Consider the following 23,580-nt stretch of genomic DNA (forward strand, 5'->3'; position numbering starts at 1 on the left):
CGCACACGAATCTTTCTCACCCTGCGGAGCAAGCCATAGGTTTTGAACAACGTACGCTCTTTTTAAATAACAAAATAACACCGGCCAGAAGCATCGTTAGAATCAAGCATAGCTTAGCAAGCACATGGTACACGACAAAGTTTCAAAACAGCGACGCAGTTCGCAGAAACAGAAGTGCTCACCGGCGTTTGCAGCAGTGTTGATGGACTGTCCGCAACTTGCGTTGGTAAGACGCAGCGTCTCCCAGCTCTCAGTCATCCCTTGCTACGCTTGAACACGTTATTCGTAAGGAAAGTATCTAAAATATCGGCTAAAACGTAAAAAGGAAGCGATCCTCGAAGCCTCCGTAACCACTAACGGCTGCCAACGGCAGCTGAGTGCAATAGCGATGGGCCTTGCGCAGTCTTCAAAAGGCTCTTCTTTTTTTTTGAAAACGAAACTAAGCAAAAAAGTATTATATTACTATTAATAGTGTCACTATAATGTTGTAGAAAGTTAACAAAAATTTAGTCTATCTTAGGTTTTATCTAAGTTTTAGGTTTTCTTTTTAAACACGAAACCGAAACTACAGCTCAAGCACGTTTCGTTTGTCGTATTCATTTCCGTGCGTGCGTGCGTGTGTGCGTGTATGCTCCCGTGCTCGTGTGCGCGTGTGGATACGTCCGCGTGGTTGTTTGTGCGTGCGTCTGCGTCTGCGTGCGTTTGCGCGTGTACATGCTTGCGTACGCGCGTGCGCGCGTGTATGTGTGTGTGCGCGCGCGCAAGCATATCTGTTTATGCATTCTATTGAACTACGCTAGCAAGAAGGCCAATAGACCGATCTCACCAAGCGTTCCACGCATGCGTGACGCCGCCATAGCTGTAGTTCGTAGGAGGCAGACGCCAATTCACGAGATAGCTCATGCCGCCTCGTGCTCTGCTCGCGCAGACCTCTAGCAGGGTTGTCGCGTGTGCAGAAAGACTACAGCTCCCACGATCAGTGGCGGATCCAAGGGGGGGGGCGGTGGGGGCGATCGCCCCCCCCCCCCCCAAACGCTTCGCCAGGCAACCCCCCACCCCTCCCCCGGGGTTCTTCGTCAGCTCGAAGAAAAAACGTAAGCAATCGACGCGAGAAACAAAAGGTTAAAACAGCGGTGGGTGGACGCGCCTGCTGGGCGCTTCCAAAGTGGGGTTTATCTCCGTCAAGGTCACGGTACGTCTTCCCGACAGGGACGGCGCAAGAATTTCGAAGTGGAGAGACAGTGGGGAGGCGCACCAAATATCATGGTCCTCGACTGCAGGCACACTTCCAAACAAGGCCAGCACGTCGAGCACGAGGGGAAAATACCTCCAACATATCTAATCCCCTTTCTCTCTCTCTGTCTCCCTCTCTCTCTTTGGGGGTTGTCTGCGAAAAATTTGTGCCCTGAAAGCTACCAAACGCAGACGTCAAGCAGCCTTCCTCAAGGGTAGCGGATGATCCTTCCTCTCTAGCGGCCGCCTTTTCATCACTTTTCGTTTGATGGTTTCTTCGTGGTTCTGGGCTTGTCTTTTGGCATGTCTTTTTTGGCTTGCTTTAAGATGCTATCGCCCACGGGCTCACTAAAGGTATCTTATTGGCACGGTGTGCTCATTGCCGAGGGAAGTGCGGAGGGGACGTACCGGGAGGAGACGTTCCAGGCGGGGGGGGGGGGATGCAGCTTGTACAACCAAGTGTCAAATTGCTTTTCTTCTCAACTGAGAGAGGAAGCAAATACTTTGGGTACAGTGTAGTCTGGGTCTGAGCTTCTCTTGAAGACGCTCCGGACTTCCCCACGACCTTGGCTTAAACATAAGCCCGCTTTCGACCTCGCCTCCATCCCTCACTGAGAATCAGCGCCGCAGCGCGGAATACAGAAAGAAGCCGACGAGCGCCAGAAGGGGGAGATGTTTCATTTAATGGGCTTCATACTGCCTGCGGTACGACTTCTCGTGGCGGGAAGCTAATAAAAGAAAGATAAACGGTGCGAGCACTCTAAAGGCTGGAGGCTGCTTACACGGGGTCCTCAAGCCGACGCCGTAGGCATTTATTTGTATACAATGCCGTTTCAACTTAAGGTGGCGGGACATATTTTAGGAAAGGTGCCCTCTACCTCTTGTCTCCCCTTGGCGCTGTCTTTTCCAGTTAAACGCGGCTTCTGTGGATTGACGGCAGAGCTTTCGCGTGGCTTTGCAGGAGCGAATATGTGTGTGTCGAATGGACTTGGGGAAAACGAGCCCTTTCAAAGATGCGGCTATACATAAATTAAATAGACAGTGCCTGTGCATGTTCGAGTGAGCACCGACTCCCAAACATCCATGCTGCAGTCGTGATCGGCCTTTAGCCCAGTTGAGAGTCGCCGACCTTACAACCACTCTGCCCTATCATATCTCTGAACCTGTTCTCTCGACCCTGACGAATGAGCTAAATACCCAGAAACAAGTAATTGTTCCTTTCACACAGAAAATATCCAGACAAAGTGCAATTGAATATAATTTGGAAGGATCCATTGGTGGTTTAAGGTCCTGTCTAAGTTTAAAAGTTATAGTTGCCGGACTGCAACATGCTTTCAAAAATATTCAACAATTATTCGCTTTCGTTCTCTCGAGTTGCATCCAGAACACGTGAAAACACGAGTTCGTATTGGCAATGCCGCATGTGCTGCGCTCTGGACATCACAAATATACGGCGAACAACAAACGAACTTGCCTGGCAGTGTTCGTTTCGCTCGCTGCGTCAACAGTGTTCGACGCCGCGAGCAGCGTCGAAACCGCCGGGCCATTTTTGTCGCTTGTTTGCAACGTACTCGCTCCGCTGATTTAAGCCACTCTTCCCGTTGCCGCCGCAGTTGAGCACTAGCTCCAACCAGAACGTCTGCCAAGGCAATGTCTTTAAGCTGCCATAAATCCACTGCTCACGTAGTGTCGGCCTGAAACCCAAATTTCAGAAAGGATAGCGTCACCACAATTTTCGAGATACTTACCTCTAGCGTGGTCACCCGAAAGATTTTAATTCAAAGAGTTCATCCCCGACAGGTAAACCGATACAAAAGCTCTCAAGATCTATATTATGTTATCAGAGTTTAGTAAAAACGATAACTCCACAAAAAATATAAACACTCCCCCTTCCCCCCCCCCCCGCCGTCTTACACCGAGGAACCGCCCCCCCTAAAATGGAGGTCTGGATCCGCCCCTGCCCACGATGCATGTCGGCAGCGGTGGCGTACTCAAACTAGCTGTGGGATCGGTCTATTGGATGTCCCTGGGCACTGCAAAAAACAATGAATGATTTTATTTTTATTGTTATTATTGAACTATGCCAGCGTGAAATCCAGTGATTCTTCCTTAACTCTGCAGTAAATACTAGTTGATTGATTGAGCTTTATTTTTGCTTGTCGTAATTTGAAATAGATGGCGATCGGATTTTCGGAGTAACAGATTTTGGTTGATTAGTCATAAATAAAAATAAAATGAATAAAAAATATACTGTGGTTCATCAATTCATTTAATATACGCTGAGCCTAGTTATATAAACTGAAGACGACATAGAGATATCTATCGCTTCCTTTTTTCTAAATTATGCTGTTAAAAATAAAGAACACCCTTGACCCAATAACTGAGCACCCTTCCAACACCCTTCCAGCTCTCAGCACCCCTCACAATGAATCGGAAGGGTGCTCGCGCAAAAGCACCCTCGCGCTCGTCGTGAGGGGTGCTAACCCTGCAAGAAAAAGGGTGCTAGACGGATAAGTGAAGGGTGCAAACCCCCTGCAGCACCCCTAAAGGGTGCTGTAGCACCCTTAAAGGGTGTAAACAAGTTAAGTGTGTAGTCGGAATTTTGAGCGACGGGCTAATCTTTAGGGGGACAATGGCTGTGTCCGGCTACACAAGTGAGATTCTGAGCAAGAGGGGCTCCCCCCTTTCCAACTTCTTGAACTGTTTGGTACAATGCGCGATTTATGAGTTGAGGAGGAAAGCTAAACAGGAAAAAGTTGAAAAAGCGTTTCATGACTCCTTTAAGTGTGTAAAAACTTTTACTGTGTACTCAAGGCTTCTCTTTCCCATTAGTGCCAGTAAGCTTGTGTAAAGTGAAAAATACTGTAACTGAACAGTAGAAAGTTTTAGTAGATCGCTCCCATGACTCCGATAACGATACCCGATACTCCGCCACCGCCTCCCTTGGGCATGCATGGTATCGTTATCGGGACTATCGGAGGTATCGGAACGATCTACTAAAACTCTCTATTGTTGCACTGTCCCTTCACCTAAAGTTACGTCTTTTTATTTTTTTTTACTGCTGCACTACCGGGGGATCTTACTGGTGGGACAACATATTATCCCTGAACCCACAACTGGAATGACGGTCGCAACCAGCGTCGTAAGACTTAGTACTCAAAAAGTCCCATAAATATTGAGCAGCCTTGCAGCAGCTTCGTGTCTCATTACTGTTTAAAAGTTTCTGGGGTTGAGTTCTCAAACTTGACCTCCCGAAACTCTTGACAGTCTTCTGAGGAACACGCAAATTTTCTGGCAGTCTGTGATAAATTATGTAATAAGCGTATAACTACAGCCACTTTCGGCCAGTGACAGGCCGGAAGTGAATGGCTAGTGGCTGGCCAAACGTGAATGGCCAGTGGCTCGCCGAAAGTGACTGGCCAATGGTGAATGGCAAGTCACTGGCCTAAAGTGAATGGCCAGTCACTGGCGAAATGTGAATGGCCAGTCATGGCCAAAGGTGAATGGCCAGTCTCTGGCCTAAACTGAACGGCCAGCCACTGGACAAAGGTGAATGGCCAGAGACTGGCCTAAAGTGAATGGCCAGTCACTGGCCTAAAGTGAATGGCGAGTCACTGGCCTAAAGTGAATGGCCAGCGACTGGCATAGAGTGCATGGCAAGTCACCAGACGAGGACGAAAACACTGCTATTGCCGAGCACTTTGGCCAAGCTTGGGCCATCAAAAATCTGGTTGGCCATAGTACACTTGCCAGCGATGGCCCATTCACAACGTGCTGCTTGGGAATATTTTCCCATTTCTGGCATATGTTCCAAATGAACATATCACACGACAGTGCTAGTTAAGACAATAGCCTTTCAAGTCTAACGAAAAAAAAACTGAATAAAACGGTGATCGTTTGCTTGCGCTAACAGTGTTCGCGCGATGCACGCACTAATATCCTGCCAACCACTCGCTCATGATGCTTCTCTCGCTGCCCGTCGTTATGCCAAAGTTTCGTCAACGCGATGAAAGTTTAGATCATGGGAGTTCCTGTGGCGAAACTGAAAATCAGCACTTTTGGCCTAACACTTGCTGGCCGTGTTTAAGTCCCCGTCGGCCAAGCTGCAAATCAGCACTTCTGGCCAAACACTCACCGGGCGTGTTTATGTTTCCGGCGGCCAAGCTGAAAATCAGCACTGCTGGCCAAACACTTGCCGGCCGTGTTTATGTCACCGGCGGCCAAGCTGAAAATCAGCACTGCTGGCCAAACACTCGCCGGCCATGTTTATGTCTCCGGCGGACAAGCTAAAAACAACTAGTTTGTGACCGGGCTCTTGCCGGCCTTGTTTATGTCTCCGGTGGCCAAGCACTTAAAGTGGCCAAGCTGTCCAGACACTGGCCAACCGTCGGCCGATCGAAATTCACTTTCTGGTGCTGCTTGGGAAGTTCCTAGCCTACCACAAAGTAATTGTGGGATCAAAAACTTCCACTTCAATCTTCAAGCTTCATCTCAGTTGGCGTCTCAAACAAATTTGAAAAATGTATTGCAGGGTCAGTATTTGTGTATTTGTATTTCTGCCCTCCCTAAAATGTATTCCTGTATTTTTATTTCCAAATACGTTCTGCCTCTATTTAACATGTATTTCCGATACGCATCGCGATACATTTTTAGAGATATATTTTAGTATCGGCATTTTAGCTCCTATTTTAATGTATCCCAGTATTTGTATTTCCAAATACATTTTTGAGTATTCGTGCACAACCCCTGATATATATATATGTATATAACGTTTTGTCCTGACCCAGGCAGCACCGAGTTCTGGGCCAAAACTTGGCTTGCGTCTGGCAGTTTAGGGGATTAAAAAGCCCGAAGATGCCAAAGTAGTGCCAAACCTGACCTCCCTTGGCAACAGTCTGGGTATCTTGGCCCTAATTCGCCAAACAAGTGCCAAACTTAGGCTTCGCTGCCGGGTAGTTCGGTTATTATCTGGCATCTTCGGGCCTAAATCGCCAAACAAATGCCAAATTTAGGGTTACTGCCCGTCAGTTCGGCAGATCTTTGGCATCTTTGGGCCAGAATCGCCAAACTAATGCCAAAGTTAGGCTTCACTTTTTGATAGTTCGGCTATCACCTGGCACATTCGGGCCAAAATCGCCACAGATGTGCCAGAGTTAGGCTTACTACCTTGTAGTTCGGCAGAGCTTTGGCATTTTTGGGCCAAAATGGCCAAACTAATGCCAAAGTTAGGCTTCACTTTTTGACATTTCGGCTGTCACCAGGCACATTCGGGCCAAAATCGCCACAGATGTGCCAGAGTTAGGCTTACTATCTTGTAGTTCGGCAGAGCTTTGGCATTTTCGGGCCAAAATCGCCAAACTAATGCCAAAGTTAGGCTTCACTTTTTGACAGTTCGGCTGTCACCAGGCACATTCGGGCCAAAATCGCCACATATGTGCCAGAGTTAGGCTTACTACCTTGTAGTTCGGCAGAGCTTTGGCATTTTCGGGCCAAAATCGCCAAACTAATGCCAAAGTTAGGCTTCACTTTTTGACAGTTTGGCTGTCACCTAGCACATTCGGGCCAAAATCGCCACAAATGTGCCAGAGTTAGGCTTACTACCTTGTAGTTCGGTTGAGATCTGGCATCTTTGGGCTAAAGTCGCCAAGCGAGTGCCCAAGTTAGGCTTCGCTTCCCGATAGTTTGGCTGTGATCTGGCAGCGACGGGCCAAAGGTGCCAAACAAGTGCCAGAACTAGGCTTACTGCCTTGGAGTTCGGCTGATGAGGTATTTGATGCACGCGGGTGGTCTTCATCTTAATTAAATAGAAATCAAGTTTTATTCGGCTGGCAAATTTATCTTATTTTGGTTGTCTCTTGATTTCTGCAGTCCAAAGGTTGGCTGAATGTTTTGACGCGGCTGGAGCGGGCTTTTCAAACGCAAATTGTGCCAGATGTTTTTCTCGCGCGTAGGTACACGAGCCAATATCGGGATGCGCCGTGAGACTGGTTCGACACTATGGCGCGTTCACACCGGCGATGCGATCTAGTCGCGCCATAACTTTCATCGCAAAAGCGACCATCGCGGGCAAAAAGTGACGGGTTTTGAGCAGTCGCTTGCTGACCCGACGTTTTGCGATGCACTCTAGTCGCGGAGAGGCCGACCCAACCAACGGCGTTCGGAGCGAGAGTTTTTGAGACGCGACTCGCCAACGAAGGCATTGGACTCGCTCATCGCGCACGCCAAATTGACCAACTAATTACTTTTTTTTTTCTTTTTTTTTTGCGATGCGATTTAGCTGGATCGCGCGACTGCTATCCCCGGTGTGAATCCACCTTTACAGAAAGTGCTGCCATTGAGCTAACACTGCGCAAGACGGATGTGCGCACGTCTCAACAAGATATATCATCATTAAGGGGTGTCCAAACAGGACACTACAAAACGCACGACTCCTACAAATCGTGAAAATTGAAGCGGACGCGGCCGCTTCAAGCCCGCTTCAATTTTCACGATTTGTCGGAGTCGTGTCCTGTTTGGACACCCCTTTATGCGGCGCATTGCAAAAGCGAGCGTGGCTCTGTGCGTGTCTTGCATTGTGATTGAGCACTGTCAAATCCTAGCGATAACAAAGTGCGGAAACGACCGTGGCTCTATGGCGCGGTTCCCGCATCACACTTGGGGGATGAAAATGAAATCCCGGAAATTGTACTATTTTAGCGTGTTGATACTTTTTAAACATTAAAAAGTAGAGACACAAAAGGGACGATAAAGACAGGACAATCTTTGAACTTTAGAGGCCGCTGTACAAACGGGACGTTCTTCAGAGAAGAACCTTCTCAACCGAAGCTGGGGGACGGGGAGGGAAAGGTCAAGCGTTGGATGGAAAGGTTTAGAGAATGGGATTAGCCTCGGGGCGAGCCATCCTCTAGAGAGGGAGTGGGGACGGAACAAAGCTGGCCGTGGAGGTGCCGGCTACCAGGTGGAAGAAAGTTAAGCTTGTCAAACGGCGACCTCGGATCTGAGGACGGGCACGCCAGAGAATTTGAAAAAAGCTGCTTGATTAGCCGGACGACCCAGTGCGGTCTACTGGTTCTACAAGGTGACTCGGATGAAGAAAACTCGTTTTGGTCGAAAACTCTAAAAGCATTCTGGACGTGAACCCTTGCCACAAATAAAAATAACACATGCATGAAAAACTGCGAAGGCACCTAAGCTTTCGCCTATGATGTGGGAATGCGTGAGCATTACAGGCAGAGTTATGTTGGCGCAACTTGCAATAAAGAAAGAAAAAAAAAGTTATGTGGGCGACGGATAGCGCGCTAGTTTCACGATCAGGAGGGCCTAGCTTCGAAACCGGGCAGGGGATGTTTTTTTTTTTTTTTTTTTTCTAGTGTTATTTTTTTTGTTATTTTTTTTTGTTTGGTCACGTGGCTAGAAAATTCACATGAACAGAATTGTTTTTGCCAAGTCGCCAGAGATTTTTTTTCTAATTTCTCCTTTTCTTCAGTCTTTCTTTCTTTCTTTCTTTTTTTTCCTTTTTTTCGGTTTACGCTTCCTATCGCAAAACTCTTTGCACCTATTTCACGTTACTTTGGCGTTAGCCAAATCATTTTATTTATGGCAGGGAATTCTGCCTTACGTATCATATGTTACTATTACCAACCCTGGATTTCGTCCGGACACCAGTTTGGGAATGACGACGCCAAATTTCTGTTATAATTTCTTTCAGGTCTAAGGCCTCGTTATCCGTCGGTCTCTAAGATTGGCTCTTCAAGTATCTTTTGGGAAAGAGTTGACGACAGGCATTTTTAAGGAGCACGTGTGTCGACCAGAGTGAACATTGCTCAAGCGCCTCTAGTGTGATTTTGGCCGTAAATAACTGGAGGCCCCAGGCAAACCAACCCAATGGAGAAAAAAATCTACCTTTCTGGTTTCATAGAGAGCTATGAGAGTCAGAAGGGACGAATCCCAGACGAGTCAAACTACCGGCTAGCAAACGCAACCGTGTTGATAATAGCGCAAAGGAGTTTGTATGACTCTCTCTGGCGGTGCGCAGAGGGTAAAGGCACTGAGGTAATATATGCTTTTGCCCAGTCACCTCGCGAACGCTTGGGTATTGGCTGCAGAGATCCATTTCGCGTTGTTTTATTACGGGATTATATCTGGATTTCTTTGTTCCTAGTTCCACAGACAGAACGAAATCGCTTTTCTCGTGTGGTGTCACGGCGGGAAGACAGAAATCAATCAGAGTACCGAAATTCGACGCTTGTGCTCGTTCTATAGCGCTTCTAAAAACCGTGCGATCACGGCTGTGTATCGTAAACATTGCATAAACTGCCGTTACTTGTACTCGTATTGCGTCGTGAGGGAACGACTATGACTGGGTAAACAGAAATAGGAAGAATGGGTGCGTGTGATTTGTTGAAGTTCGAATCAACAAATCGAGCTTCAACGAATGCGATAGTATTGCATTCACTCAACCAGCTATATGAGTTTTCAGATCCTTCCAAGTATGCGATTCGTGTTCTGCCAGTGGTACCTCAGTTAAATTAAAAAACAAAATCCACGTTAAAAAAGAAAAAAAAAAAAAAAAATTCCGGTGACTCGAGTTGCAGCCGCGCCGAATCATGTTTCACGTAAGCGTAATTTTGGGCTCGATGCACGACGAGGGGTCTTCAATTATAAAAATATTTTGATTACGATTATTTGCGGCGCTAAAAATTTGAAAGCCAAGCAGTGAAGACGATGGTGTTCTTATAAATATTATATACATTTTATTTTACACTGTTTGAATACGCTGCCGTCGTTATGTCCTTGAATTATTGGCTAGCTTGTGGCGGACAGGGAAGTCTTGCAGGACCATGATGATAGGACCTACACTAAACCTGCCGCGCTTCGAAAAATGTTAGTCCAATGCATACCAGCTTGTTCAAGGCGGACGAAGCATTACGCATCCGGCAAAACGCATTAAATCGCTGCCCGCGACGTTTTTTTTTTTTTTTTTTTTTTTTTTTTTTTTTGTGCAGCGAGATAATCTTTAGTCAAGCAGCACGCCCCCTCTACGGCGGGTTATGCCGGATTAACGGAGGCGTCTCCTAATCCATTCTCCGTGTTCGCCCCTCGGGGGGGGCGGTGAAGGGAGGAAAGGAGGGCAGGAGAGGAGGAAACGCAAAAAAAAATGGAAAGAGCGAACTTTATTTTTGGCTTCAACCTCAAAACCCGCCCGCTCCGTGGGAGTACCGGAAAGAGAAATCTTGGCGGAAGGAGAGGAAGCGAAGGAAGTGTACGCGATCCCCCTGTCCTGCGGGACCAGGTACATCGGGCAAACGGGGCGATGCCTCAACGACCGACTCCGAGAACATCAAATGGACGCCTAAAGAGCTGCTTCGGAGTCCAAGCACCCGATCGTCATTCACGGGAGAAAATGTCCCGGTTGCGCTCCTAATTTATGTAATAACAAAAACGGCTTGACATAACAAAAATAACAATTTAATTAAACGTTTCGCCTCCCATGCGGGAGGCATCTTCAGTAGAGCGCAGAGCGAGTGAGAGTCGCACAAAAACGTTCGGTTATTTAGGCATAAAGTTTGTGTACACGTCCGGCAGGGGGCCACGGTTCTTGTTTACCAGAGATGAATCACTTCCGCATTTGTCGTTCTGGATGAACCAAGATTCCAGCAGCTTCCTCGGTCCCCACCTTATATCTCTCGCCAAGGTCGATGCCTTGCCAAAGTCAAATTGGTGTCCTCACGTCCATGCGTGGTCAACGAGATCGGACTTGAAGCGGGTGGCGTTCGTGGAATTGGCGACATCCCGTGCGTGTTCTTTTAGTCTTGTTATTCTTTTTCGTCCCGTCTCTCCAATGTAGGAAGCGTCACATTCCTTGCAGTGCACCTGGTAGATCACGCCCCTTTCTGCCTCTGGCGCGGTCGGGTCTTTTGGCATGGAGATAACATTGACAATTGTTCTTTCGTACCCCCAACGGCCTAAGGGCGCGTCCCAATGCCTCCGGGATGCACACGACGTCACGTGCTGGTTCGGCTCGATCCGGGCGCCGACGGGACATTTGTTTCTTAACGCGATTGACAAACCAGTCGGGGTAGTTACGTTGGCTAAGTTCTTGAATGCTAAGTGTTGACTTAGATGGGACAGTTTCTGAACGATGAAGTAACGATCTTACAACTGAGCTTTTGTGTTGAGTAGGGTGATGAGAGTGGTAGTCAATAAAGTTTTGTCTGTCACATGGTTTACGATATACGGATGTCCCCATCTTAAAAAAAGGTTCACTAGTTCTATGGACACGTACATCTAAACACGGCAAGGTACTATCGGTTTCATGTTCGCAGGTGAACTGAATTGAGGGGTGGACACTATTCAAATTGCGGTGAAAATCAGTTACGTTCTCTCTGTTAACCATTACAAAAGTGTCATCGACATAACGACGGTAGAACTTCACGGGGAAATCAATGCCAGACATTACCTTTCCTCAACATATTCCATGACGAGATTCGAGACGGTTACAGAAACTGAACTCCCCATAGGGAATCCGCTGACCTGATGATATATGTCCCCATTAAAACTAAGATTACACTGGTTGAGACAAAAACGCAAAAGGAGAATAACGTCTTCAACAAGGAGGGTTGTGCGAGTGGACAACGACTGGTCTGCCAACAACCGGTCACGGGCGACATCAACCGCCAGGGCGTTGGGGACATTCGTAAATAATGAAATCACATCAAAGGATACCATAGCCTCGTGCGGTAGCAGGGTCTGAGCGCGTATAAGTTCAACAAAGTCAAGGGAATTCCGGACGCTAAACTCATTTTTTCTTGTAAGAGGGCTCAGAATCATAACCAGATATTTGGAAAGGCTGTAAGTGGATGAACTAATAAAATATACAATCGGGCGTAGGGGGCAACCCGGTTTGTGAATTTTGGGGAGTCCATACATCTTGGGTGTCGCGGCGTCAAAGGAGAAGAGACGACGGTATAGGTCGTCACTGATGCGTCCTTTCTTTTTCAGCTCTCGAAGGTGGTCAACTAACTCTCTTTCGGACTTAGCAGCGGGATCTCTTGATAGCCTCACGAAATAGTGACTGTCGTTTATAACTTCATACATCTTCTTCATGTAGTCATCCCTATCAAGCACAACGGTTCTTTTTCCTTTGTCGGCCTTTAAAATCATGATGGAGCTGTCTGACTTCAACTCATTAAGAGCAATGCGTTCTTGTTGACCAACAAACAAATGTCCCATCGGCGCCTGGATCGAGCCGAAAGAACACGTTACGTTAAGGGTTTCGGAGGCATTGGGACGCGGCCTTAGGCCGTTGGGGGTACGAACTGTATACAAATCCTACAGACCAATCGCCAATGTTATCTCCAAGCCAAAACATCCGACCCCGCCAGAGGCAGAAAGGGTCGTGATTTACCAGGTACAGTGCAAGGAATGTGACTCTTCCTACATTGGAGCGACGGGACGAAAAAGAAAAACAAGGTTAAAGAACACGCACGGGACCGCCACCCGCTTCATGACCGAACTCGTCGACCACGCATGGACGTCAGGACACCAATTTGACATTGACAAGGCATCGACCTTGGAGGGGGTAAAAGGTGGGAACCGAGGAAGCTGCTGGAATCTTGGTTCATCCAGAACGATAAACGCGGAAGTGATTCATCGCTGTTAAACAAGAACCGTGGCCCCCTGCCGGACGTGTACACAAACTTTATGCCTAAATAACCGAACGTTTTTGTGCGACTCTCACTCGCTCTGCGCTCTACTGAAGATGCCTCCCGCATGGGAGGCGAAACGTTTAATTAAATTGTTATTTTTGTTATGTCAAGCCGTTTTTGTTATTACATTTATCACGTTTTCGCCCGGCTTGTGGAGTATTTTTGCGCTCCTAATTTCACCGGCACGACAGCCATGGGAGGCCACAGCGGAAAGGTGTATGCATCGGTTCGGCGGTGGCTCTCGTATTGACTGAGTTTTATCTTAACACTCTTGACAAGAAAATAACAGATTTTGTTGGCTGTTTGGATGGAGAAAGGTTTTTGGTTCGGAGGTTTGTTGATGATATCTTGGTTTGTGCTCCGAATCAGCTTTCTGCTACTCAGATCCATGATTTTATTTTGACCGCTGCACCAGAATTAAAATTCACCTCTGAATCAGCGAAAGATGGGAGGTTACAGTTTTTGGACTTGCAACTATTTAATAAAAGGGGGCTTTGTTGGTCTTATGGTAGGGAAACCGTAAAGAAGGTCCTTTCTAGATGGAGTGCTCATTCTAAACTGGTAAAAGGGGGGGGTGGTGAGATCATTAATTGGCAGTGCACTGAAAAATCTTGTTCTCATTGTGTTGGAAACGCTTTCGACGTTCAAACCAAACGTCTACTGTCAGCGGGTTATAGTTTGGATTTTATCGTTTCTAGTGCACGTAGACTGCTTGTACGCGCGTCAGTGACCGCTGAGAGGGTTCAAACTCAAGGTAGAACCCTTGCTGTAATTCCTTATTTTCATGGTTTTTCTCATAGCCTAAAGGCCTTGGGTGCGAAGTTTAACGTTAATGTAGTTTTTAAGACGGACTTCCGTTTAGACAGGCTTACTCCGTTTTCCTTCAGACGTGAGGGATGTTGCGGGAAAAAACACAGAGATCCCTCAGTCTCCTGTGTCACAGAGGTAGTCTACAAGATCCCCTTTGACTGTGGATTGTGTTATGTTGATCAGACGGGGCGTTGTTTGAATGACCGACTTGTGGAGCATAAAAGGTGTGTAAAGAATTTGGCGCAGAATTCTGAATTGGTTAATCATGTTAGTTCTTGTAATTTTTGTTCCCCTCTTTGGCAAAAGACGTCTGTGTTGTGTAACGAAAAAGAATTGTTTAGAAGGCTAATTAAAGAGACTTTATGCATTCGCGAGCGGGGGAATTGTGTCAGCCAGCCGTCCTTGGTGATCACTGATCGAATGAAAGAGTTTTTGCTTGTATGAGGGGAGCTTTGTAAACCTTGAAAAAGGCGGGGGGGGGGGGGGGGGGGGACCGGGAAGCGTTTGCTTCGAGTAAGAAATTGGGGGATTAGGCTTTAGTGGTTTGGAGGTCACCATGTGTTGGTGACCGTGGGGTTGTTGTTGTTTGAGTGGTCGGCGCCCTTTCCGGGGTTTGTTGGAGCCGGGGAGTGGCTTAGGCCGTCTGGGGGGAACGCGTTGGCCGTCTTGTTTTTGCTTTTGAGTTTTTGTTGCCCCTTCTCTTTTCCTTTTGTGTAAAAGTCTGTTTATTGGTACGCTCCTATCAATAAAACTTCAGCTGCGTTTGAGATTTTGTTGTGTTCGTCCGTTTTTTTATTGTTCCCCATCTCAGGGTTTACAAGATGTCGATTGATTACCAGCTCGCCTGCACTCTCTCACTGCTTACAAGAAATAACTGAGGCCTATCGGATGGCGACAAGCCCGGAAAACATAACCACCCCGTCCATTTCGCTCTCAAGAAAGGAGATCATCTTTCTGAGGCCCTTAAAGGGCCCATGAAACGATTTTTGGGTTGGGATAAATCATTTTAGATTGGGATTTTACTAATAGCACATCGTACAGTGGACCAAAAGAAAAAGGTAGAAAGTCAAAAGCCTGACTTTCAGTGCGAAAATTTGAAAACAGAGCGGACTATTTCGTACCTCCTCCCCTTCGCAACCTCTCTGCTTTTCACTGTGATACAACCGCGGTCCCAAAAGCGCGTTATCGGGTCCAAACTGACGTCACACGCAACCGGACCTCACTTATTCCCTTCACCCCTAAGCCCACATTGTGGTGGAAGCTACGCGCTTGCCGGACCAATCAGCCGCCTCCCTTTCATCACCTGACTTCATTCTCCGCAGCCACATTTGCCACGCTCACGTGGCAAGTGTGGCTGGCCCAACGAGCACGTAGCTTCAACAGCACTGTCAGTTTCGGAATGAACGGGGTGGGGAAAGCAACTTTTGTCTGAATTTGGAGCGACGGGCTAATCTTCTAGGGGGAGAATGGATGTGTCCGGGATTACATAAACGAGAGTGCGAGCAAGAGGGGACTCCCCCTTCTCGTCTTCTTCAACTGTTTGGTGGAATGCGCGATTTATGAGTTGAGGAGGAAAGCGAAACTGGAAAAAGTTGGAAAAGCGTTTCATGACCCCTTTAATGGAAGCCGAACGCTGACAGACTAGGCAAGGCGACAAGGTCACCGGCAGAAGCGGCCTTTCCTTTTATGCGTTGTTGATGCCCCTTCGACCTCGCCTTTTGCAAATCCTCCCCACCTGCTTTTGCGTCTTCGTGTGGCTGTCAGCGAGCGCGACAGCCGCTTTAAGCAAATCAAAAGGATGAAGCGAAGCGCGTGACTCAGCGTGACCTCTCTACATAGGACGCGTAGGACAAAAACGTTTGGACGAAAATTTGTCACCTGACTTTGTCTGTCACGCTGATGGGATCTCTGGGGCTGTCGTTTTCGCCGTTTGCCTAGTTATAGAAATAAGCAGGCCAAGTAGGTCCGGTTTTCGAACTGGGCTCTTCAGTGTTCTGTTGCTTTCGTGCGTTGCAGACGCGGCCGTGATTTTTCGTCGGAAACGGTCGGAATACGTCCATGCCAATTTTTCGGTAACAGTCATTTTTTGCACCGGAGTTCGTGGAATACTTGTGATGTGTTTGTTGGACACGCTTCGACAAAAACTGCTCTTCGCCGACAACGAGACGTCAGTTGAATGTGCGCAACCTTCTTCGTCGAATGTGTTTGTGGCGTGCCTGAGTTGGATTATGCATCTATCAAGGACTACATGATATCGCTCTTTTATTAGTAAGTGCACTGTAAGCATGATTCTGATAGTCGTCCTGCTTTCCTTTAATTCTTCGCGGTTTTACGTGTGATGAGTTTTGCTTGGCATGAGGACAGTGTTAATTGTATTTTATAATTTGCTTTTCGTTTTACAGAGAAGTTTGACCTTTGTAAATATGTTGAGAATACACTGTGTGTAATGATAGTTGTTTAATAAACTTCTGGGGGCGATCGAAAAAACTTGTTTGTCCGTATAAGTGATTGGATACGCAACAAATGACATGCAACGTACACATACTTGCACGACGTTCGGCCAATACGAAGCAGACGCATCGTAGAGTTTTCGCACAATATTACGCGAACGCTAGGCCGGGGCGAAACAGCTGTACGGCAATACCTGCCGGGTATCAAACGGTGGTGCAAAACTGGACAGTTGAGCGATATTGGAACCGACTTTCGGCCGGCACTGGCACGATACTGCAAAGTATTGCCGTGCTGCTTGGGAACGGAGGTGATGACATCTTACCATCGTGCTTCCAACGCTTATTTATTTTATTTCTCTTCTGGGACGCGTAAAAGAGCACTTCTGTGACACACCAGAGATATTCGAAACTTGGGCTGGCCTCTCGGCTTTCTTTGCCACTTTTGGCACTTATTTGGCATTTCAGTGGGTAGCCAGAAAAGAGCCAAACTTCGGCATGCCCCGAATCGACAAATTAAGATTTACTGCGGCAGTTATGGCTCAAGTCCTGCACTTACTTTGGCACAACTGTGGCGGACCAGAGAAAAGCCAAACTCGGCGAGGCTGAAATACCGAAATTAGGCGTTGCTTTGGTAGTTATGGCTCAAGTATGGCACACTTCGGCACTCCTGTGGCGTATCAGAGAAATGCCAAATTTTGGCGTGTCCCAAATACAAAATGAGGCATTGCTCTGGCAGCTATGGCTGAAGTATGGCACCAACTTTGGCGCTCCTCTGGCGGACCAGAGAAACGCCAAACCTTGGCACGTCCCAAATACCGAAATTAGGCGTTGCTCTGGCAGTTATGACTGAAGTATGGCACCAACTTTGGCGCTCCTCTGGCGGACCAGAGAAACGCCAAACCTTGGCATGCCCCGAATTCCCAGTTTAGGTTTTATTATGGCAGTTATGGCTCAAATCTGGCACCAACTTTAGCGCTCCTCTGGCGCACCAGAGCAACGCCAAACTTTGGCATGTCCAAAATACCCAAATTGGGCATTGCTGTGGCAGTTATAGCTCTAGTATTGCACTACTTCGGCAATCCTGTGGCGGACCCGAGAAAAGCCAAACTTTGGCACGTCCCAAATACCGAAATTAGGCGTTGCTCTGGCAGCTATGGCTGAAGTATGGCACCAACTTTGGCGCTCCTCTGGCGGACCAGAGAAACGCCAAACCTTGGCACGTCCCAAATACCGAAATTAGGCGTTGCTCTGGCAGTTATGGCTGAAGTATGGCACCAACTTTGGCGCTCCTCTGGCAGACCAGAGAAATGCCAAACCTTGGCATGCCCCGAATTCCCAGATTAGGATTTACTCTGGCAGTTATGGCTCAAGTATGGCACCAACTTTGGCACTCCTCTGGCGTACCGGAGAAGAGCCAAACTTTGGCATGCCATAGGATCGCCCAACTAAGGCTATAGTTAGGCACCGTACTTTGGCACTGATGAATGCCATGGTGCAAAAACCTAACTGTGCCAAAGTTGGGCCCTTATGTTTGCCAGACCTTTGCCCAAGTTGGGCATTCCTCTGGCGTGCTACCTGGGGAGACAGGCCTTCTTCAAGACTTGTTGCGAAGATCGGTTACAGAGTTGTTTTCGGTTTCAACACTCGGGACGCGCCACTTGTTAGATCACGTGTAAAAATGCCCAAGTAAAAAACGCTGCTACACTCCGTCCCACTACACGCCTGGCCGCAGCAGACGCCGCCAGCGCTCGATGCCAAACCAAAGGCCGCGTCAGTTTTCGTGACCCCAGGAGCGGAGTGCCGCCTCGTACGGAAGGCGCGGTCACGTTCACATAGTTGGATCGACCCAGATGGCCATCAAGTTCAACGCACACCGCGGAAGAACGCAAAGCCAAAGAAAGCACAGTAAAAACAAAAGGAATGAAATAATCGCACACAGTAAAACAACGCCAAAACGCATAGACAAACCCCCTGCATAGAAAAGCAAAAAAAGGAAATATGCGGACACAGTAAATCAACGCCAACGCGCATAGAGAAGCCCCCTACATTAAAAGAAAAGCATTCAAAAAGCGCACACAGTAAATCAAGCAAACGCTCGGCCAAAGCGCATAAACAAACCCCTGCATTAAAAAAACACAAAAAAAAACACACAAACGCAAATTTAAAGGTGTTAACCGCAGTCCCAGAGTATTCAAAAAGGAGCAACAGGTGGAAAATGCCCGTTGAAGGTTGAATCATCGACAGGTAATACGGAACGGTACACGGATAATTGCAGGGGTTGTACTCAGAGGATTGATTTAGCTATATATATTTTGATGAGTTGCGCGGTGTGATTAAAATCACGATTTATATCGTAATAAAAGTTAATGATGTAAACCATTTTAATTTTTTCTCCACCCAGCTTTAATGAGAAGTTTCCATGGATCCTGCTTCTCCTGCGGGTGTGTGTAGCACCTTGGGTTCTTTTCGGATTGCCAGCGGCCTTTTCTGCCAACTAAAATAATCGCGAGCGGAATACATTAAACGCGCCCGCTACAATAGCTTGCTCCCGTGCTATGTCGTGACGTCATACTCGTGATGCAGCACTATCCCGTGCTGCGTTCTATTTCGATCCGTGATGTTGTTGCATTCCGTGTGGAGCTACGCTTTGCCATTCGTGAGCCACCTTAGCGCCCCGAGCATCTCCTGGTATCGTACGCTCCTCTGAGCCGTACGTGGTCCTGCGTCTTCTGCTCTTTCCCGTCTGCTCCTCGTGTCGCCCAGCTGAGGCGTCGGGCTCCGGATCCCACAATCCAGGGCTTGATTCCCACTGTGCCGCTCGGCATATCTTGCTTCAACTGAATATTTATCTATAGTTATGATATATGTATGGTTAATATATGGCCTCGGCTGCCGCGAACGCTTTTTGTTGAACTTGAGGGTATCACTTTTTTCCATAAACTCCTGCCCATAACCACATTTTCTAGTAATCAAGATTATTTACATAAAAAAATAATTCAAATTTACGAAAGCTGTATTTATTTATTTTTATTGCAGGTTCTGAGCAAAGGAATTCGTTCGGCACCAGCAGTCACCGCCCTCAAAACTTCACAATGTCGGAACAGGGCGGGAGTTCATCGGCGTCTGGCGCCTCATCTGGGACCACGAAGAACCAAAGCATGTCGGTAAGTACACCCCTCTGATATTTTATGTGTACGACAATAAGGCTAGAGCTACGTACGCGATTCACTGGCTATGAAACTAGGTCATGCTCGTGGCGTCTGCTTACCAATTGGCATCGGGAACATTCTCCCACAATGACGAACAGGGAGACTGTATTCGGCATCTTCTTCATGCTTAAACGCTATCCCTGACGACAGGGTACATGTCAACATGAATTACAATGTTTTTTTTTTGTCTTTTTTTTTTTTGTTTTTTTGCTGTTTTCTTTGCCGTTAAAATAATGTACGCAGTACCCACCGCTTTGTCTCCGCACAAATGTAGCACTTGGGGTGCCCAGCCGATGGCAAAGTTTTAGAAGTTTCTGATATGTGACTCTAAGGTGATACCCAATTTCTTTTTACACATTTATTGTAAAAAAATGAACTCCATTTGGGGTAGCCGACGACATTAATATTCCTGAATCCTTGGTCTTTTTCGGCCGCCTTTTTTTTTCATAAATGAATAGGTCGAAAAATTGTTTATAACTTTCAAATCAGGAAACGGCAAGTTCTAAACCCTTGCCGTCTTACCTTGAGAGATGCGTTGCTTTCTAGAGAAGTCTTAAAGTTCAGACATAGTCCGTAGTAGCAATATAGAGCGCAAGCACGCGCCGCGCCGTCGCAGCGCAGCACGACTTAGCGCTTGGTGCGCTAAGTCGTGGTACCTGAGCTCGAGGTTGGAGCACGAACGAGCCTTAAAGGGGCACTGACGTCCCAAAGGTCGTAATGGTTTTGTGGTCTAAAACTATCAAAGTAATAGACTTTGACATACACAAAAATACCACAAAGAAACAAAAATGAAAGCCGCCCTGTAAAACTGAATCCGAGCGCAGCTCTTGAGGAAGAGGAGAGCGGGTGCTAGGGTGAGGCTATACCCCTCCTCCCTCTACTTCACTTCGTAATCCTGCCTGCTCCTCCTCCTCCCCCTCCTTCTTCTTCACCTCCTCCTCCTCTCCTCATCCTTCAACATCCCCCTAGTTTCTTGCTCCTCCTCCCTTTTCTCCTCCTCCTCAAAAGGGGGATCACGTGACCTCGGGGAGGTCACGTGACCGGGGGGATGGGAGGTCACGTGACCTCACGGTTACGCCGACGGCGACACCAACGCCGCTCAAGCCGGAAACGGGCGCCTGAGAGCTGCGCTCTAGAAAATATTCACCCACGATCGCGCGGGCCTTTTTAATGTTTGGCGTTTTTCACTCCCAGTTCTCACCTCGTCACTTATTATTAGTCGTGGCGTCAAAAATTATAAAATTTAGAAGCCTTGTAGGCGTGACACGACTTCGTGTCACGTCAACCATGAACAAATTTCGTGGCAGGAGAAGAGAAGAAAGAGAAGCGGAGGAGGAGGAGGAGGAGGAGTGGAGGAAGAGGATAAGGCGAAGAGGAGGAGAGATAGAGATTCGGAAGGAATGGAGAGGGTACGGAGGAGCGGGAGGGGCGTACCCTCCCCTCCGTAGCCTCCTCTCCTCCTCCTCAAGAGCTGCGCTCTAGTTTTGCATTACAGAAACTTGTAAACTTTTTTTTTCTTTTTACTTTACAAGGGCCGAGTTCCCAAGTTGCGAATTTTGAGGGTAATGTCGAGGCACCGCTTTCAGTCGTTTCAGATAATAAAAAAAAAAATGTAGTGCATCGTTGTTACTACCAAAACAATACCTGAATTTTTTACCTGGCCAATCTAGATTTGATTATGAGACTCGCAATAAAAGATGCAGGTCGCCACATAACAGCGCGAGGTCACCGACATTGATAACAGTCGAAGCAACGCTACATTTTCTGGCCGACAGCTTCCCGGACAGTTGCGGAAATATGAACTCTATCACAACACTGCCGTATAACATCAGACGCTGGTTAAATAAGAAGCGTGTTGGTCACGTAGGGGTTTCAAACCAGGCAGCTCCAAGTGGAGAGACGCTTGCAGCGTTTATAGCCATCTTAACATAATGAACTAGACATCCATCGAACTGCCCAAGAGTCGGACACGCTTCTCCTAATGAAATGAGCAACAAATGTTAATTAAAGTCATGCTGACAAAACACCTCTTCCGTACAAACCGAAGTTGATCTTCAAGTGAAGATTATCTTTCAGTAAAGCTTAGCCTAGTTCTGAGTAAATCTAGGTAATCTAATGAAGTCTCGGCAAACATGCACTTTACTATATATAGTTTTATCTCTAATCTGAGTGGAGCCAATGTCACATGCCGAAATCAATGCTATACTTGAGACGTCACGGCGCTCTACATCTTACTGTCTATTCCCTATTATTGGTTAAACATATAGAACTTCGCAAAGACGCCGCATGTAAGTGCATGCTTGTTTTTCAGCCTTTGTGTGCGCTCTGGCTTAAGGTCAAGCCAACTATATCCTTTATCCAGGTATTACATTTTCTCAGGCTGCAATTTGTTTTTTTGTTTGATAATTAGGACGAACATAATGCCAAGCTTGACCTTCTTAGTTTAGAGTTTGGGTGCCTTGGCCGAAATACAGCAAACAAGTGCCTACTTTAATCTTCCCTACTGGTTCATCGGCTGTCATTTGGAATCGTTGCGACCAAACCGCTAAACGAATGATATTAATAGGCTTGCAGTCTGGTTGTTTGTTTGTCATGTGGGAACGTTGAGCCTGAATTGCCAAACAAGTGCCAGATCTAGGCTTGCTTGCTGGTTCCTTGGCTCGTACCTGGCATCTTAGGCTCAAGTGTTGCACTTTGGCCATTGTGTGGAAAGTAATGACTGCCATAGAGATATCAAAGAAGGTACTCCGGCACTAACTAACGACTTGGAGCGAAACTGTATCAGGTCCAAGGTAAGCCCCTAAGATTGCCAAGCTTGTACCACGTTAAGTTGGGCGTATCTAATGCGTGCTGTCTGTGTATGGCGTCGGTGAGACGCAACGTCACTACGCCCGGGAGAATATTATTTGTTGGGATTACAATCTACAGAATTTAAATCCTACTGCCCAAAAACATTTCATACAAAAGCTGTTGATACACATGCAGTGTAGCTGATTTGATAGTTCAAGGATTACCAAGAATTTCAGCAGCTGCAAGATATATAGTCAGCAATAAACAAAAATTCGCTCCTCTCTTCTCAGTGTGTGGCTGGTTTGCCGCAGAAAAGGGGGACCCACTTCTTTAATTTTCTGCGATTTCCGCGTGAACTATTCAAGGTACGATGGTACCGGTAAGGTTGTATTTGCGTTTTATTATTTTCGCGAATCAAATCAATTGAAATGTCCTCAATGGGCTTTCAAAATCATAGATGAGTAGCTGAACACTGACCTGGCCACTTAGATGCGCATAAATGTACAAGCACTCTCAAAATGGCGCAGGTACTACAGCAGCTCGTCGAGATAAAGGACCAGAAGAAGCAGTTTGGCGGAATGATGAACCACGAAGCTTCAAGAAAAAGGAAGCGATCCCTGAAAAATAAATTGGACGCTAAAAAGAAAGAAGAAAGCGACATGGGCATTCTGTACCAGTTGGTGGTCAGCAGTACGCAGATGATGCAGAAAGTCAAGTGCAATAGGGAGCATCTGGACACCAACGACTGCGACGTCATGTTCCTCTTCTGCCTCAGGGACACCATCAAGACACTAACCGCCCAGAAGGCGACTCTGGCCAAAATTAAAATCCAACAAATTCTCTTTGAGCTTCAATTCCCAGACAGCTGAACCCCGTTTATCCTTGTCACTAACCATGCATCTCGCCTCTCCAGTATGCTGATGAAAACGAAGAAAAAATGTTGTAAAGACAAAAATAAAACGAGTAACAGTTGCTGTTCAAACTTCATGTTATTTGTGTGATCAGAGCGAAACCATGCTTTCCGGCACACGGTATGGTCAGGAATTCAAGATGTCGACTGGCACATCACCATATTTGTGTGTGTGTTTTTTTTTTTTCCATAAAGCACGTTTTGTACAAACCCCATCTTATTTTGTTCAAAGGACAAATCGTGATGGCCTTTTAGTGCACGACCTTGTCAGCAGATTTTGGAAATATAACCTTGGACCAAACTGACCTTGAAATCTTGCTTTATGCTCACTTATGACCTGGAATTTTCTTAAATTACTGCGTTCGTCCTCGCCTCGACCGCCCCGAAAGAGGTCACACAAGACGAAGTAGGAAGGATCTACCGTCGTACAGTTGTACGACAGTAGCCTGTTTCTTAAGGTGTATTCACAC

The 23,580-nt window shown here is 47.0% G+C and overlaps 1 protein-coding gene across 2 annotated transcripts in view; it reads left to right on the forward strand.

Annotated features, from left to right (window-relative positions):
- The window catches only part of LOC8027322, a 98,134-nt gene extending 74,953 nt beyond the window's left edge, over positions 1-23,181 (forward strand). For both annotated transcript variants that reach the window (XM_040212082.1, XM_040212081.1), the window contains 2 exons: positions 19,238-19,365; positions 22,728-23,181. In XM_040212082.1, the coding sequence (XP_040068016.1) occupies positions 19,294-19,365; positions 22,728-23,069 (414 nt within the window). In that variant the 5' untranslated portion in view covers positions 19,238-19,293 and the 3' untranslated portion in view covers positions 23,070-23,181. The remainder of the gene's footprint in view (positions 1-19,237; positions 19,366-22,727) is intronic.
- The last annotated feature ends 399 nt before the right edge of the window (positions 23,182-23,580 follow it).

The sequence above is a fragment of the Ixodes scapularis genome, unplaced genomic scaffold (genome assembly GCF_016920785.2).
Source record: "Ixodes scapularis isolate PalLabHiFi unplaced genomic scaffold, ASM1692078v2 PGA_scaffold0__279_contigs__length_252992795, whole genome shotgun sequence".
Lineage (NCBI taxonomy): Eukaryota > Metazoa > Arthropoda > Arachnida > Ixodida > Ixodidae > Ixodes > Ixodes scapularis.